Source organism: Phaseolus vulgaris, chromosome 9 (genome assembly GCF_051622355.1).
Source record: "Phaseolus vulgaris cultivar YP4 chromosome 9, ASM5162235v1, whole genome shotgun sequence".
Taxonomy (NCBI): Eukaryota; Viridiplantae; Streptophyta; class Magnoliopsida; order Fabales; family Fabaceae; genus Phaseolus; species Phaseolus vulgaris.
The window spans coordinates 31,110,235-31,125,239 of record NC_143506.1 but is presented as its reverse complement, the minus strand read 5'-3'; the positions used below and the strand labels follow the sequence as shown (position 1 = coordinate 31,125,239).

The following is a 15,005-nucleotide window of genomic DNA, read 5'->3' as shown; positions in this document are numbered from 1 at the left end:
TAATCCATAACTCGTTAAATGTGATTCCAACAAATTAAGGCTTTGTTTATTTCATGGAGTGAAAATTTATGGAAATAAGAGGAGAGTGAGTATGAGGTGAGGTTATTTATTTAGTGAAACTATTTAGAGTTTATAAAAAAACTATATATAAAATAATTTTAAGATAAAAAATTATAAAAATAAAATATCTTATTTTCTTAATCTAATACACTTGTATAAACCTTGTTTATTTTGTAAAATCTATTTGAAAAAATATTTTAATTTTACTTTGATTATCCTTTTCGAGCCTATCATCTTAAAAGAATTCTTCAAAAAAGCAGTTCTATTGAACCACTTTTAAAGTTAATATTTTGTTTCATTTGTTAAATATTCATTAATTTAGAAAGTCAACAAATTTAAGAAACAAGTTAAAACATTTTTTCTTAAAACTATAGATACTGAAACTATTTTAATGTTAAAAATATATTTAACTCAAATTTAATGGATTAAAAACATTGTTAACTTTTTAAAAACATATTCAATTTTCTTTATCGTATTTTATTTAATTTGATAGATAAATGTGTCATATTATCACTTAAAAAAATTAATAAAACTATTAGTCACATTATCACTTGTAAGAAAACTTGACCTAGATCAAAATAAAATAGAAATAGGAATAAACATATAAAAGTTAATTATATGATAACCAAATTAAATAAAAAATGTGCCACACATTATCTTTTTCATTAAAGAGACTATTTCCTTTTAATGTTTTATGTATGAATAATATTTACACATGTCATTTTTTCAAGAAATGAAAAATAAATGAATTATTTGTTTTGAAGGAGTTAAAAATAAACATTATTCTCTCTTTTTGGAACGAAAATTATATTTAAAAAATTTAAATAAATTACAAATTTACAGCGTTTATTTTTTCTAGTATTTACTTTTCTATAGGGGAATAGAAAAGTGCGTGGCGCTTGTGACACAACGCAACATATTACATACATATGCGACCACATTGAACAGTGTTAGCATTGTTCCTGAACGAAAACAAAGAGGGGCTTCTTCACTTGTTTCTCTGTAACACCGTTAGGGTTTCGCAAGAGCGATCACGAACGAACGAACGAAGATGGCAATGGCAGCTGTTCTGCGTCGCGAAGGGAGGCGTTTGACCCAACCAATCAACGCGCTCCATTCCTCTCTCAACTCTCAGTCAGTTCTAACTTTCTCTCATCATTCCTCAAATCTCAATTCCATTCTCTTGCTTTCCCTCTTTCACAGATCTCGAATTTCTATAATCGATCTTACACGCTAATCGTTAACGTATTTTTGACAGAGACCAAGCCCCACATGGCGCGCGTTCCATTTCCACCCAAATAGGTACGATCCGCTTTCTTCTCCCTGTCGCCGTTTCTTAATTTCGTCTTGGAATAAGCTTTCATTTTATTTTTTTTGTATGTGTTTGATTGTGTCATTGTGTTGGACTTGAATGGGTGTTGATTGGTGATGGTTTAATGAAATTAACGCAGTGAGGAACCGAATGAAGAGTGTGAAGAATATCCAGAAAATCACCAAGGCCATGAAGATGGTTGCCGCATCCAAGCTTCGTGCCGTCCAATCAAGAACTGAAAATTCCCGTGGCCTCTGGCAACCATTTACTGCTCTTCTCGGTGACAATCCCAGTATGTTCTCTTATCATTATTGTTATTGTTATTTATTATTGTTGTTGTATCCTATACTGTGATCTAAAATACGTATGACTGCTTTATTGGATTTTATGAATTGGTCAGGATCGTTATTATTAGTAGAGAATGTTACTTGTAGAACGAGGGAGTAAGGGAGAAAATAAAAAAAATTTGAAAATGATGTGATGGAAAGAGATTGACACAAAAATTGATATTGTACAAATTATTGTATTATACTGCATCTCTTGTTATTGTTATTATTAATAATGTGATCTCTGTTAGGATTTGGGATCATAAACATGTGCAATTGCTTCATTAGATTTACGTGTGTTAATTTTATTTTTCTGATGATGTCCTGATCTTCTTTTGGTTTTTGTTATTCTAAGGTGTTGATGTTAAGAAGAGTGTTGTTGTTACCATTTCTTCGGACAAAGGTCTCTGTGGTGGAATCAATTCTACATCTGTCAAGATAAGCAGGGCTTTGCAGAAATTGAATTCCGGTAATTTTTGCATTTGTGTCTGTTAAAGACTTTTTTACTGTGTTGCTTTTAAAATATGAAAAGTGAGGTGTTTGGAAGTGTAAGTTTCTAATGTTGGCTGATTTTACGACCTTATATATCTAAATGACAATTTTCAACTAGACAACTGAGATGTGATGAAACAAAATCATTTTGCAAATTGAGTTTTAACTTTAAAGTCCTAATGTGTCTCTAGATTTTTGTACAATCAAGAAAACAAGGATAGAAGATCCTTGTAATGCATGCTTCTGAAATATTATTTACCTTGATAATTGGTTGAAATTAGTAGATTATATGACTTGAACAGGGGTGTATTTGGTTTTAAAATGTTTTAAATCTTTTAAAAAGTCATAAAGTTAATATTAAGTGTAAAATCTAGCCTGGTTGATCTTACTGTTGGGTCACATAGATATCAAGCTTTAGGTGTAAGGGTGTGTTAGGATATCTAACATTAGTTAGGAATATGGTCAGAATACTACTTATAAGACTTGTGTAATCATTCTTGATCGAGTATTGTTTGGTTCAGATGGGCCAAGTTCATTTTTAACGTAGTATCATAATCAATCTAGTTTTAATATTAAGCCATGTATGGAAGTCCAGTCCTACTAACTTCATGCTCTAGATGTTCGTCTACAGAGGTTTCTCGTATTGGCTGGAATATGGGCATAAGTCTCCTTATAAGATATATAAACAAACAATACGTCTCCCTTCCACTATTTTGGTGGTTCAGCTAAGCCTGGTCCATTTCTAATAGCAGTGTTGCTCACCTTTTTTTTTCTTCCTTTTTTGCGTTCTGATTTTTACTAATTTAAGGTATAAAAATATTTGACTCCTTATTTTCATGACTTCTGTTATTATTTATTTGTCTTACCTTAAGATATAACTTTTGCATATTAATTATGTATATATCTTAAATTTTGGATACTTCTTTTTAGCATTTTATTTGTAGTATAGATATTTAATTTGTATGTGCAATCTTTAATAATAGAAGGCATCCCGCCATCTGCTTTCTCACTGTTCTGAAATTGATAACCACGGTTTTAATTATGTGCATATTTACTACAATAGGGCCTGATAAAGAGACAAAATATGTCATATTGGGAGAGAAGGCTAAGGCCCAGTTGGTGCGTGACTCAAAGAAAGACATTGAGCTCTCCCTTACTGAATTACAGAAAAATCCTCTGAATTATACTCAGGTTAGCTTGTTGTGTCTCTTTTCCATCCAATGGTTGTTAAGTTTTGCATAATTATGTTTGTGCCTCTACATTTATTTTCCAAGAGCCTGCTTTTGTTTTAATCTACGCTATAGTCTGAAAATTCAGTTTTCTCTGAATTGATTATACTACAGATGGTAATAGAGCCAAGATTATCAAGATTTTGACAGTTTGATATTTTAATTGGCAACCATTTTTAAGGATAATAGGAATCAAACAATGGAAAATATAGAGGTTGAGGCAGACAACATAGACAGACTATATTATAGATGTGAAATTTTAGAATTGTTTTGAATCTTAAAATACTATTTCTCATATTTTTAATGCAATTTAAGTTCTCTGCTCGGCTTCTTAAAAATTAAATTCTTAGAAGAAAGATTGAAATTATGACCTTCCCGTTATTGGTTTTAATAATACATTTTTTGATTGAGCCTAATATCCTCATTGGTCTTTGTAGCCAACCTGACTTTGTTGAAACGAGCTTGTTCTTGTTGAAATTCAAACATAGCACATGTTTGGTTAACCAATTTTTTGGGGGACTATATATATGTGTGTGTGTGTGTGTGTATGTATATTGACCTCAAGTTCACTAAGATAGAGCATTGTTAGGTCAATTACTGCATCTTGGAACCACTTTTCAATTCCCACATATGATGTTCTGACTTCAAGTCTACTAAGGATGAGTATTGTTAGGATCAATCAGCACATCCAAAGCATTCTGTTTTGAAGCTTGGTAGCCTTGTCATGGTTTTGTACGTAAAAGGCGAAATGTTTTTAAATTGTCCTTGATCTCGATTCTTAACAGAATAAGCATCTAAGGAAATGTTTTTCATCCCTAATATAACCATATTGTAATACTTGATTTTGGTGCCTGCAAATCAGAATTGTCTCCAACATATTTACATTTTAACTAAAACATGCTTGATTTACTCAATCTTTCATTGAAATATCTCTGTTTGTTTTATGCTATTTGTTGGATCTTTCAGGTGTCTGTCTTGGCAGATGACATTCTAAAGAATGTGGAGTATGATGCATTAAGAATTGTTTTCAACAAATTTCAGTCTGTTGTTCAATTCTTACCAACAGTGTCAACTGTACTATCTCCTGAGGTACTTCTATTTATTGTATTTTTCATATTGTCTGCAGTATTAAAGTTTCGTCATTCGAGTCCCATCATCTAATCGTGCCAACATTTTTGCTTTGATAGTTTGGGTAGGTTTTGGAAAGATAGACAGACTTTGATATTCTACCTTTTACTTTCAACTTATGAAGGCAATTTTCATGTAGGTTATTGAGAGAGAGGCTGAATCAGGAGGACAGCTTGGGGAACTGGATTCATATGAGATTGAAGGCGGCGAGACAAAATCTGAAATTCTTCAGAATCTTTCTGAGTTCCAGTTTTCTTGTGTAAGTAATTTTAAAAACATTCTGACAAACAAACTTTTGGTGCTTTTTTTTTGCTTTACTATAATGATATTAACCTAAACATCTGGTATTGGTCTATTGAAATTTTATAATAACGTTTCTTTGACTTAATTATAGAAAATAATAACTGGATATCTTTTCATACATGTCAAAATGATGGAAAAGAAAAAATATCTTTTAAATACCCCCACTCTATATGTCTGCTTTTCCTAAACTCAGGATATTAAAATATCTTTACAAGAGAAAAACACCCATGACGAATTGACTAATCATAGGAGCCAAGGGTCGGTCTAAACATGAGGGGTCTATGGGGGTGGATGTATGCACCCTTTTCTCTGCAAGGGAAGAGGTTGTTTCTGGGATTGGAATTAGTGACCTCCAGATACTGAGGCAACGACCTTATAGAAGGGATGTTTAAAATAGAGGTTGTTTGGTAAAGATGAAATATGAAGGAAAAAAATACAAAGTTGGAGGTCCCATATAAAAAGAATCATTTTTAGAGAGGGGGTAATTGAGTAACTTACATTGTTAGTTGCCCATATTAACCTTTCATTACACGTCTCACTATCATTTGGTTGCATGCTTTTCTTTACGACCATTATTTTCTTTTTTACATTATGCAGGTCATGTACAATGCGGTGTTGGAGAATGCTTGCAGTGAGCAAGGAGCAAGAATGTCAGCCATGGACAGCTCTAGTAGGAACGCTGGGGAAATGCTTGATCGTCTCACCCTTACTTATAACAGGTCTCTCTTTCTTTCTCTTCTACATGCCCGTCTTAATCGCTTTCAACATTCAATGCTTTCGTGGGAAATATTTAAAATGATACTCATAAGTGTAGACAGGTTTGGTAATTGAAAGAGAGAGAAAAATAATAATTATTAATAAATACGTCTTTGAAATTAAGAGGGTTCATGTATCATTATTTTTATTCTTTGATATGATTCCATTATTATCTGTCAATTCAGTTTTGTACTGTGTTTTGACTGACTGGTCTCTGTTCATTTTGTGGCAGAACTCGTCAAGCATCTATCACCACAGAATTGATAGAGATTATCTCTGGAGCTTCAGCGCTGGAAGGATAATTGCTGGAGAGCAATCTGTAATATATTCAACAGTGGCGATATCAAGATAATATCGTTGGTGCCACATTTTTTTAATCTCTCACTCCTTCGACTTCTGTAATAAGTGTTCCATGGTCTGATCCATTTTCAGGATTCCCTGGTTGAGACTAGATATTACTGGAATTGTGATTTTGATGTTATGGAGTCTGTTTTTTTTTAACTCGAAATGCCTGATCATAAGATTTTCCCCCATTCTAATAAAGATGGGCCTTCGTTTCTTCTACCCCCAACATATTGTGAAACAGTTGGAAAACAGTATTTTATTGAAGCCGTGCGCTGGTTTGTGTTATTCCTGTAGGATTAAGTGAGATAAAGTATTTTTTTAATTGAATATTTGATCAAATTTGTTCTCGGAAACATTTGACATTTAACAGCTTATTAATATTTAGAATATGCAAACATTATCTATTAGCTGTAACTTTTTTTATATTTTAAAAATTTACTTCATAAAGTTTTATTATTTAAATTGTTAAAACTTATTTTCATTGTAAAGCTTGGTCTTCTGTTTAAGTATAGAGAATTAAAGGAATTCTTTTGTTAATTATAAAGATCAAAAATAGGTAGTTGAACTTTTGCGATTAAATAAAAATATCAATTTTGGATTTTATAATTCAAAATACAAATTTGTATTGTTCTGTACTTGTAATTAATTTGTATTTTGGATTATATAATTAAGAATATAAAATTTATATTTTAAGAATGGAGAATATATTATATTTCGGATGTAAAATTTAGAATATAAATTTTGTATTAAGGATTGTATATTTTTGAAATATAAATTTTTTATATTCTAACAATTGAGAATATATTATATTTTAAATTGTAAAATTTGGAATATAAATTTTGTATTATAGATCGTATATTTTGAAATACAATTTTGGTAAATACAATTTTGGTATTATGGATTGTATAATTTGAAAAGTATTTTAATATTATTTTAAAATTAAAAAAAATTAAAAAATAATTTGGATATTTTTTAAAGTATGGGAGTGTAGAAAAAAATATACGTGTATTGATAACATTGATTAGAAAAATATGAACTTGAAGAAGCTCAACCTGATGTGGAGGATGAAGCATATATCCTAGAGTGTGTGAATAGGTCATTGTTGGGAAGTTATGAGGATTAAGTGACGATGCAACTATGAAATGATGTGGTAAGTAAATATGTTAAAATATGATAAATGAATGTAACTTTTTGTTTTGGAAATTTGATATTGTTTTGGTTGGTTACGAAGAATCATGGTGAGTTGAAATTGGTTTCTTATAGAAGAAAATGAATAAGATGGGTGTTTTTCATGAATGCATATAAGTAGTAGTGAAATTGTCAGGCTTAGCTGGTCTTGTTGGTGCAAGGTATGACACAGAAGACAAAAACAAATGTATATACAAATACTTTTCATCTACTTATAGGGGAGTTGATCATCAATTTTATGATGTGTCAAATTTGTGGCATTTCTTGATTATCGAGCAATTCTACATTTACCTGAGCTTAAATGCAATTATGATGATGAATTTGTTAGTAAAGTCACTTTATGTTGATTGTGGCACAATAACTGGTGATACAAGGCACTATTGGGGTGGTCACGTGGTCTAAGTTGATTGAGGAAGGTCTATGAGGAGATATGCAACTGATAATGGATAATGACTATTAGAACGTATTTTCTCCACCTTGTAGGTTGCATCATAGTGTGACATCAATTAGTGTGTCTTACATGTGATTTTTTTTAAATTTAGGGCACATTAGGAGATACTTGTGGACGACAATTGATATGACCCACATGTATAATCAATTGTGAGATGCTAGTTACGCATATATGAGGTAGCTAGCTGGGTATGCCATCTTATTACAAGCGTAAATATTTGAGCATTTCTATGTTTTGGACAAAGACAAGTGCGGGATGAGTATGTTAAAGATTATCTCCTGAGTAGATTGTCATCACGAATGCAGTTAGATAACATCTCCCTAGGTGTAGTGAGATTTATGCCATATGAAGATCACAGGGTAGTGCATCCTTTGGAGTTAATTTCTTCATTTTTAGGATACATTCGGTTGGGGGCTTGTAGGCAGATGCATTTTCCTGAACGCATACTCTGATAGCATGATATATATAGACTATCTTGCATCACTCAATTGTCGTGATAGATGGCAACTCATCAAGGTGGACCGGTGATGGATACATTTTAATGGTAACTAATGTTGGAGCATGCATCCTTGGATATATAGAGCGGTTTTGGTCTACATCACATCCATATATCATTCAAATAGTTGAGGATGATTGTCCTTTGATGATAATCCATGATGCACATGGAGATGTAATAGGACATAAGATGATAGTGACATTAAGCATCCCGTAGTGTTTAGAACTAATAATTGTTTTTTAAATTATACATGTTAACTTTTATTAAATATATATTGTTGTATGATTGTAGAGTGTTTGTCATAGAAATGCGATAACATTGTAGTTGATGATGGCAAAAAGTCACATCATCAAGGGTTCACCTACGTGGAAAGGGACACACAGAACCCTTATGTTAGCCTGATCAGTAACTGATGATATGAGTGTGTATGCCTGGAGGCCATGACAAAGTGTAAACTACAAATGTCATCTAATGGACATAATTGGTACACCATAATATATTTCTTGGTAGAATTGGACAACCTTCTTCCAACTGTACATGAAAAAAAATCATTAAATAATATAAGTAAACCTCTTTCCCTGAGTAATATAAGTGGATTATGAGTTAAATGGATTACACCTAAACAAAATGATTTTCACAAACGTGTCTAATTGAGATCATGCTATGGTGCCTAAAATCATTTAGTGGTTGAGACCTTAATAGGAAAATAGTTATTGATTGTTTAAGAGATAAACACACAATAACCACATTATATCAATTAACAATAATATATCTCATATTCGGAATTGTCATCCACTTATTTGTACTGACCTGCAAACCAAAGGAAATGAATTAACTTATGACAAAAAATAACATGAATTGAAATCATTACAATTATCATGTGATAAACAAGAAATGAGTTTTTTTTTTTATATATTCATATCATGCATCCTCTTCAAACAAATTAATATATTTCTACTTCTATTAACTAAGTTTTTTTTATGCAAGTTCATCCGCACAACAACCCCCGAGTCCTCCCCCACACCCAACAATGCAACAACAATATGGTACCTACAATGGTTGTCACCCTTGACATCAACGATATCAATAATGTATGGATGAAACCCTATAGAAAATTGATCTATCAATTGGTTCAATTTAGTTGGAGGAGTGTCTGTTGAATCCCTCGCTAGCTTTCAAAGTAGAAGAACTACCATGATGTTAATGTAGCATCAACATGCTGAAAATAAGAAGGGATTCACTTTGTTGATTTAACAAATTTAGTGGTACGTCCTTTTTTCGCACCTTTTGTTTTGACTTTCTCAATTGGTGGTGGACACAAAGATGTCTTATTTGGATATTCAATTTCACGCAACATGGCTTTGATGTTAACCTTACCAACAAAGTCAACCTCTTTGAACCGATTCATGATCACATCAAACTTTTGTTGGATTGAAGACTCTGCTGAAGTATCAGGACTTGAAGTATCTGAAAAACTTAATTGTGTACATATGAAATGTACTGACTACAACAATATGCTACCTACACCAAATGAAGCCAATTCACAAACACATGGAAGGTTATAAGTAGATATAAAGGTGCATCCACAACGATATTTATTTAAGCCAACATATTCAACTCAATTACTCTCTTTTGCAATATGTAGTAAAGCATATTTGGACATAAAGCCACTCAATTTATTGTATCTTATCACATTAAAAACATAATCTATCACAAGGAATATCTTTTCAAATAAAGCTTTAATTGCATTATGTTGCAAGATGAAACTTTAATGAAGCTCTTGTTCATAAAATCCAAACAATAACATAAGTCTTTCATTGACGTCTGAAACATCCTATTTAGACTCTAATGTTCAGACTCAACCCTAAAAAGAATATTATATCAATAAATATGTAGCCTAAACCCTACAGAGGAAAACAAATATTATCACAAGTAAAACATATGCATACCTTTACTTGTATTTATTTAAGTTCATGACTTTATCCGTTAATGTCTTAATAAACTTTTCTTTGTGTGGATTTAACCAAATATCAATCACATATTTAATAAATATAGGTCATGGTAAACAAACACTTGAAATGGCAGTGCACAATGTTCATAGGCTTGTACATTATGACAATTGACAAAAGCTTCCCAAGATTTCATCACTTGATCACATGCCTCTCTTGGAATGAACAATCATTTTACATTTTGTTTTGACATTTTTTTTAATGTGGAAATGACATAACATATTATAAGCTTCATGAAAGATAACATTTATTGCATTTATTAGAGCAATATCTCTATCACTGACCACGACCGTAGGGTATGAATCAAGTATAAAAAATAACATTTTAAGTCTCTTAAGGGCCCATATAAAATTATCTTGATGTTCAGATGTGAGTAACATAAATGCAGCACTGAAGGTTAATCCCATTTAAGGAGTACCAACAACTTCAAGCAAGGGCATCATGTACCTATTAGTTTTGTATGTATTGTCCATCATTAATATAATGTTAAAGGCATTCAATAACTTCACTAAATCAGGATGTGTCCAAAATAAATTTTGCACAACATCCGTCCCTTCATCAAACCTACACAGAAATACATGTCTCGCTTAAGTAACATCATCAATTATTGCATTTCAGTTTTATCATTTTGTTCTAATCTTCTATACACATGCATGACATTATAAACTTGCTTTATGATGGTGAAAATTTTCTCATTATGCTATTTCATTCTTACAAAAATATTTGTAGGCTTCACTGCATTGTCTGTCATGTTCATAAGCATTAACTTCTCATTAAATGTTAATTTACACCAGCATATGGATGACCAACAAACATATCTTCAAGTTATGATCATGAGACCCACAAACTAATTTCAACATCCATCCTTCACCATCTTTTACAGCTTTTCCTCGTAATCTAAAAGGACAGTCACATTTCCTACTTTCACTCTTAGTCACTTGTAAGTTCTTCTTATTTCGACTGTATTTACCTTATTTCTCACAACCCAATAATATGTATGCCTTCATTCCTCGTTGGCCATTTGAGGCATCCGACCTTAATATAACAAAATACACAACTTTTCTGGCCCACCTCAAAAGCTCATCCCGACTAGGAAACTACCTACAAAACATTATCAAAATTTCATATTTAATTTATCAAATAATACCCAATCTAAACATATTTTGCAACCTTCATCTTTAACTTATCTATAGAAAACAAGTCACTATATTCATTTGTCTTACATTCATTGTCTAATGTTTTACAAAATATTGATTGCTCAATATCAACATAATATAGTCTCTCCCACACATCAACCTCGTCATATAACTTGGGTAAAATTCTACGGTACTCTCCATACCCCAACAAAATAACATGTTACCTTACAGAAAATTCCAACAAAAGGAATTTCGGAAGAGAAAATAACTATTTTGGAATACCCTTTCTAGAACACATATCTTGCCTTCCAGATTTACCTTTCTAGAAGTCAAAATATGTCTTTCGAAAAGGGTATTCTAGAATGAGTTTGTTCTTATTTTGGGAAATAACTTTGCATTATGGAACACCCATTTTGGAATGAGATTTTTCACTTTCGGAAACCCCATTCCAAAATGTTTTTTTCTCTTCCAAAAACCCCATTCTGGAAAACAATTTTCCATTTTGGAGCATCCAATTTTTCGCTTATGGATTTCCAATTCCATGATTCATTTTACCATTCTAGAATACAAATTCCGGAACTCATTCTTGAAACCCGATTTTTGGAAACATCCACGCTACCATACCCAACCTAAAACAATACAACACACCTCCTTTTCTCACCTCAAACCATCAACGAAGCCTTCTCAACATACTAGCAACTCTCACCTCAAACCATCAACGAAGCCTTCTCAACATACTAGCAACGCCACCGTACCTCCCCGAGTTCAACCTTTGTTGCAACAACCTCTATGATTCCACTAACAATCATTAAAAATTCCTTTTGAAATGAATTATGAAGGACAATTTTAAAATTTCAAAAAATATGAGGGGCAAGAAGAAGAATGATGGAATATAGGAAGAAACACCCCTTATTCATCATACCCCGAGCCCATTATGCCTTGAGACCACATGTAACATGTTAGTAGGAGAAAATTGCAATTAATCATGTTATACTTTGTAAAACATTTTACTAATTCTTTTACGTTGCTATCATGAATAATTATAATGATATATATAAATTTTTTTATTTTTATGTTTGTTTTGTTAACTTTTTGTGTCAATGTTTATTAAATTTCATTAATAATTTATTATTTAAAGAAAAAATATAACATTTTATTATTTATTTATTTAAATTTATATTTTCTTTAAATTGTTTTCTAAAAAAAAAACAATGATGTGAATCTTAGAAGGTTTGGAAGGATCTTGACCAACTCAAGAAAGTGTAGAGAACTTAAAACCCATAGAAAGTGAGACAATAGTGACAAAAACATGAGGTGGTAACTTGTGGTATATTTCAAACAAGAACAAATTTTAAAATAAAATAGAAAATGGATTGAGAGTTAGCAATGAAGAAGAACATGTCACTTTTAGTGATGAATCTCAAATGATAAGTGCAAGAAGATTGACCACTTGAAAAAACTTCTCAAGATAAGAATCAAAGCAAGAATAGAGAACTCTTAAGACTCTCAAAATTGACCTTACAATTTTTTTATTCCATATTAAAAAGTGAAATTTCCAAAAAGGATGTGGCATCTTTATATAAAACATGTCATAAACTTGAAAGAGTATGAAGAGACACTTTCATGTGTCTTGAAAGTTTAGAATTTTTAAGTGTACCCATAAGACTAATTACACTAACTAATCCTATGATTAACACATAGTTAACTTCTAACTAACTAGTCACATGAGTGACTTCTTGATTTAAGGAAAAGACACATGATTTGCTCTTTGATTTAAGGAGTTATCTCGAGAAGCACATAGGTGACTCCCATGAGTCACAACTTGGTACCTCACTCCTTGAAAGGTCAAGTGAAGAAGTTATTGTTGGAGTTGTGATGTATTTGATAAATCCAACTTGATAAATCCAATGTTTTTCTTGAAGAATTTAAAGATTGGATATGATCATAAAGACATAGATGTGTTACATTAATTAGGATCTGATTTAAGTTTCTCTTTCTTGATTTGATCTTATAATTGTAATTAAAAAGTTTTTTCAATTTAATTAGAGCTTGTCTTGGTAATCGGATGCGTTTTAATGAATTAAAATATGTTTTTAGTATGTTAAAATGTTTTTATCTGGTTTTGAAATGACGGTAGAAAGCAATTTAATGTTCAGAATCTCTTAGAACCATGAACAATTTTGAACTTTCTATTTTAACATGTTAAAATGAGTTTTTAATTGATTAAAATATATTAAACCGTATAAAGGCTTTGGACTCTTCTATTTTAATTTATTATAACAACGATTCAACATATTAATTTCATATGATTCAAACTCATTTTTAATCTACATAACATTATATATCTCTCTCATTTCGAAATCCTTTTACATGAGATAAAAAATGATATCTTTTGAAAACTGTTCTAAAACTGAGAGCGAGAATCTAAGCTGAGCTAAAAATTATTTTTGAAGCTTTCTTTGTGCATATTTGAGTCCAATATCAAGTTTCAAGAGAAACATAGTTCTTCACATGAATGGGTTCTTTTATGTTGTGCTTATATAATTTCAAGTGATATTGTTTTCATTTTTGTATTCTTTTTGAGTTCTTAGATTGTTTTGGATAGGGTTTCCATATTCACTATAGTAACAAAGCGTTCTTAGACATGTAAACGAATCTCTATGGTTCAAGATTTGGTTTCTTGAGTTGTTTATTTTTACTGTATTGACTTTGTGTTTATATACAATTTGATTTTAATGTAAGCGTGACTGATGTGACTAAGCAACTAGTATAATTCTATATATCTTTCTCTCTTATATTTAGTTTTTTATATTTATCTATTTTTTTTTCGTGTACTTATTTGTAAGCAACCAAATTCCCCAATCAATTGGTTTATTAAAGATATCATTCTAAGTTTTACAAAATTTGAGATAGTTCAATTCACTCATAGTTCTTTAAATCTAACCGTTACAACTAACACACCTGATTTGAAAGTAACATGTGTTAGAAACTCTTTAGGCATGTTTTGAAAGGTCAACCACTCTATATCTTTTGAGAGTGCCTTTTCATTATAAAATATTATATAATCTATAAGAAATTTATAAATATAAGTATAATATAAAAGATTTATAAATATAAAGTGTTTCCCTACTTCTTTAAATTCTATAAGCTCACTGTGAAACTCCATTGAGATTTATTTTTCTTCACCATGCTTCTTGCATTATTTCTTTTTTCACTCCTCTTCTCTATCTTTAGGGATGACAAATAAACATGTTCCAACGAGTATTGTTTGAACCCATTCTAATATTGAAAGACACACTAATTAGGTACGAGTGTGAGTATGTGTATAGGTAATACCGATCTTTTAAATTGGATATGCAGATACATATTTGGGACAAAGCGGATATGTATAAAATCATCTCTGTTGTCATACTTGTCTTTGTCCTTAAATATGTTTATGTTTTAAATTACTAAAACACTTTTAATTTATTAGGTAACATAAAAAAGTTATATTAACTTTTATTTGATCCTTAGTTTCATAGTTTATTTATTGGTCATACATTTGATCAACTTTACTCCTTTCTATAATTATTTCTATAATTATTTGACACTTATCAAATTGGTATTTGATACTCTCATTTAATATTTATATAATTATAATTTTTTTCTTAATATTTAATATTAAAAAAATATGTATTCTTTTAATATTTTTTTAATATTTAATATTAAAAAAATATGTATCCTTTTAATATTGAATAAGTGATAATATGATATTTCCATCATTGTTATTTTTTA

At 30.8% G+C, this 15,005-nt stretch overlaps 1 protein-coding gene across 1 annotated transcript; it reads left to right on the top strand.

The window, feature by feature from the left end:
* Window positions 1–950: 950 nt before the first annotated feature.
* Window positions 951–6,236, top strand: ATP3 (gamma subunit of Mt ATP synthase). Its single transcript, XM_068628247.2, has 9 exons — window positions 951–1,194; window positions 1,319–1,362; window positions 1,512–1,664; window positions 2,054–2,167; window positions 3,254–3,381; window positions 4,386–4,508; window positions 4,687–4,806; window positions 5,448–5,569; window positions 5,839–6,236. Exons 1-9 carry the CDS (start codon window positions 1,112–1,114, stop codon window positions 5,906–5,908), a joined length of 957 nt encoding a protein of 318 aa, XP_068484348.1. The 5' UTR covers window positions 951–1,111; the 3' UTR covers window positions 5,909–6,236.
* The last annotated feature ends 8,769 nt before the right edge of the window (window positions 6,237–15,005 follow it).

Coding starts and splice junctions, on each gene's coding strand:
- ATP3 (XM_068628247.2), top strand. CDS start 1,112: ATGGCAATGGCAGCTGTTCTGCGTCGCGAAGGGAGGCGTTTGACCCAA. Junction 2,168..3,253: donor TTTGCAGAAATTGAATTCCG/GTAATTTTTGCA, acceptor TTACTACAATAG/GGCCTGATAAAGAGACAAAA. Junction 3,382..4,385: donor ATCCTCTGAATTATACTCAG/GTTAGCTTGTTG, acceptor TGGATCTTTCAG/GTGTCTGTCTTGGCAGATGA.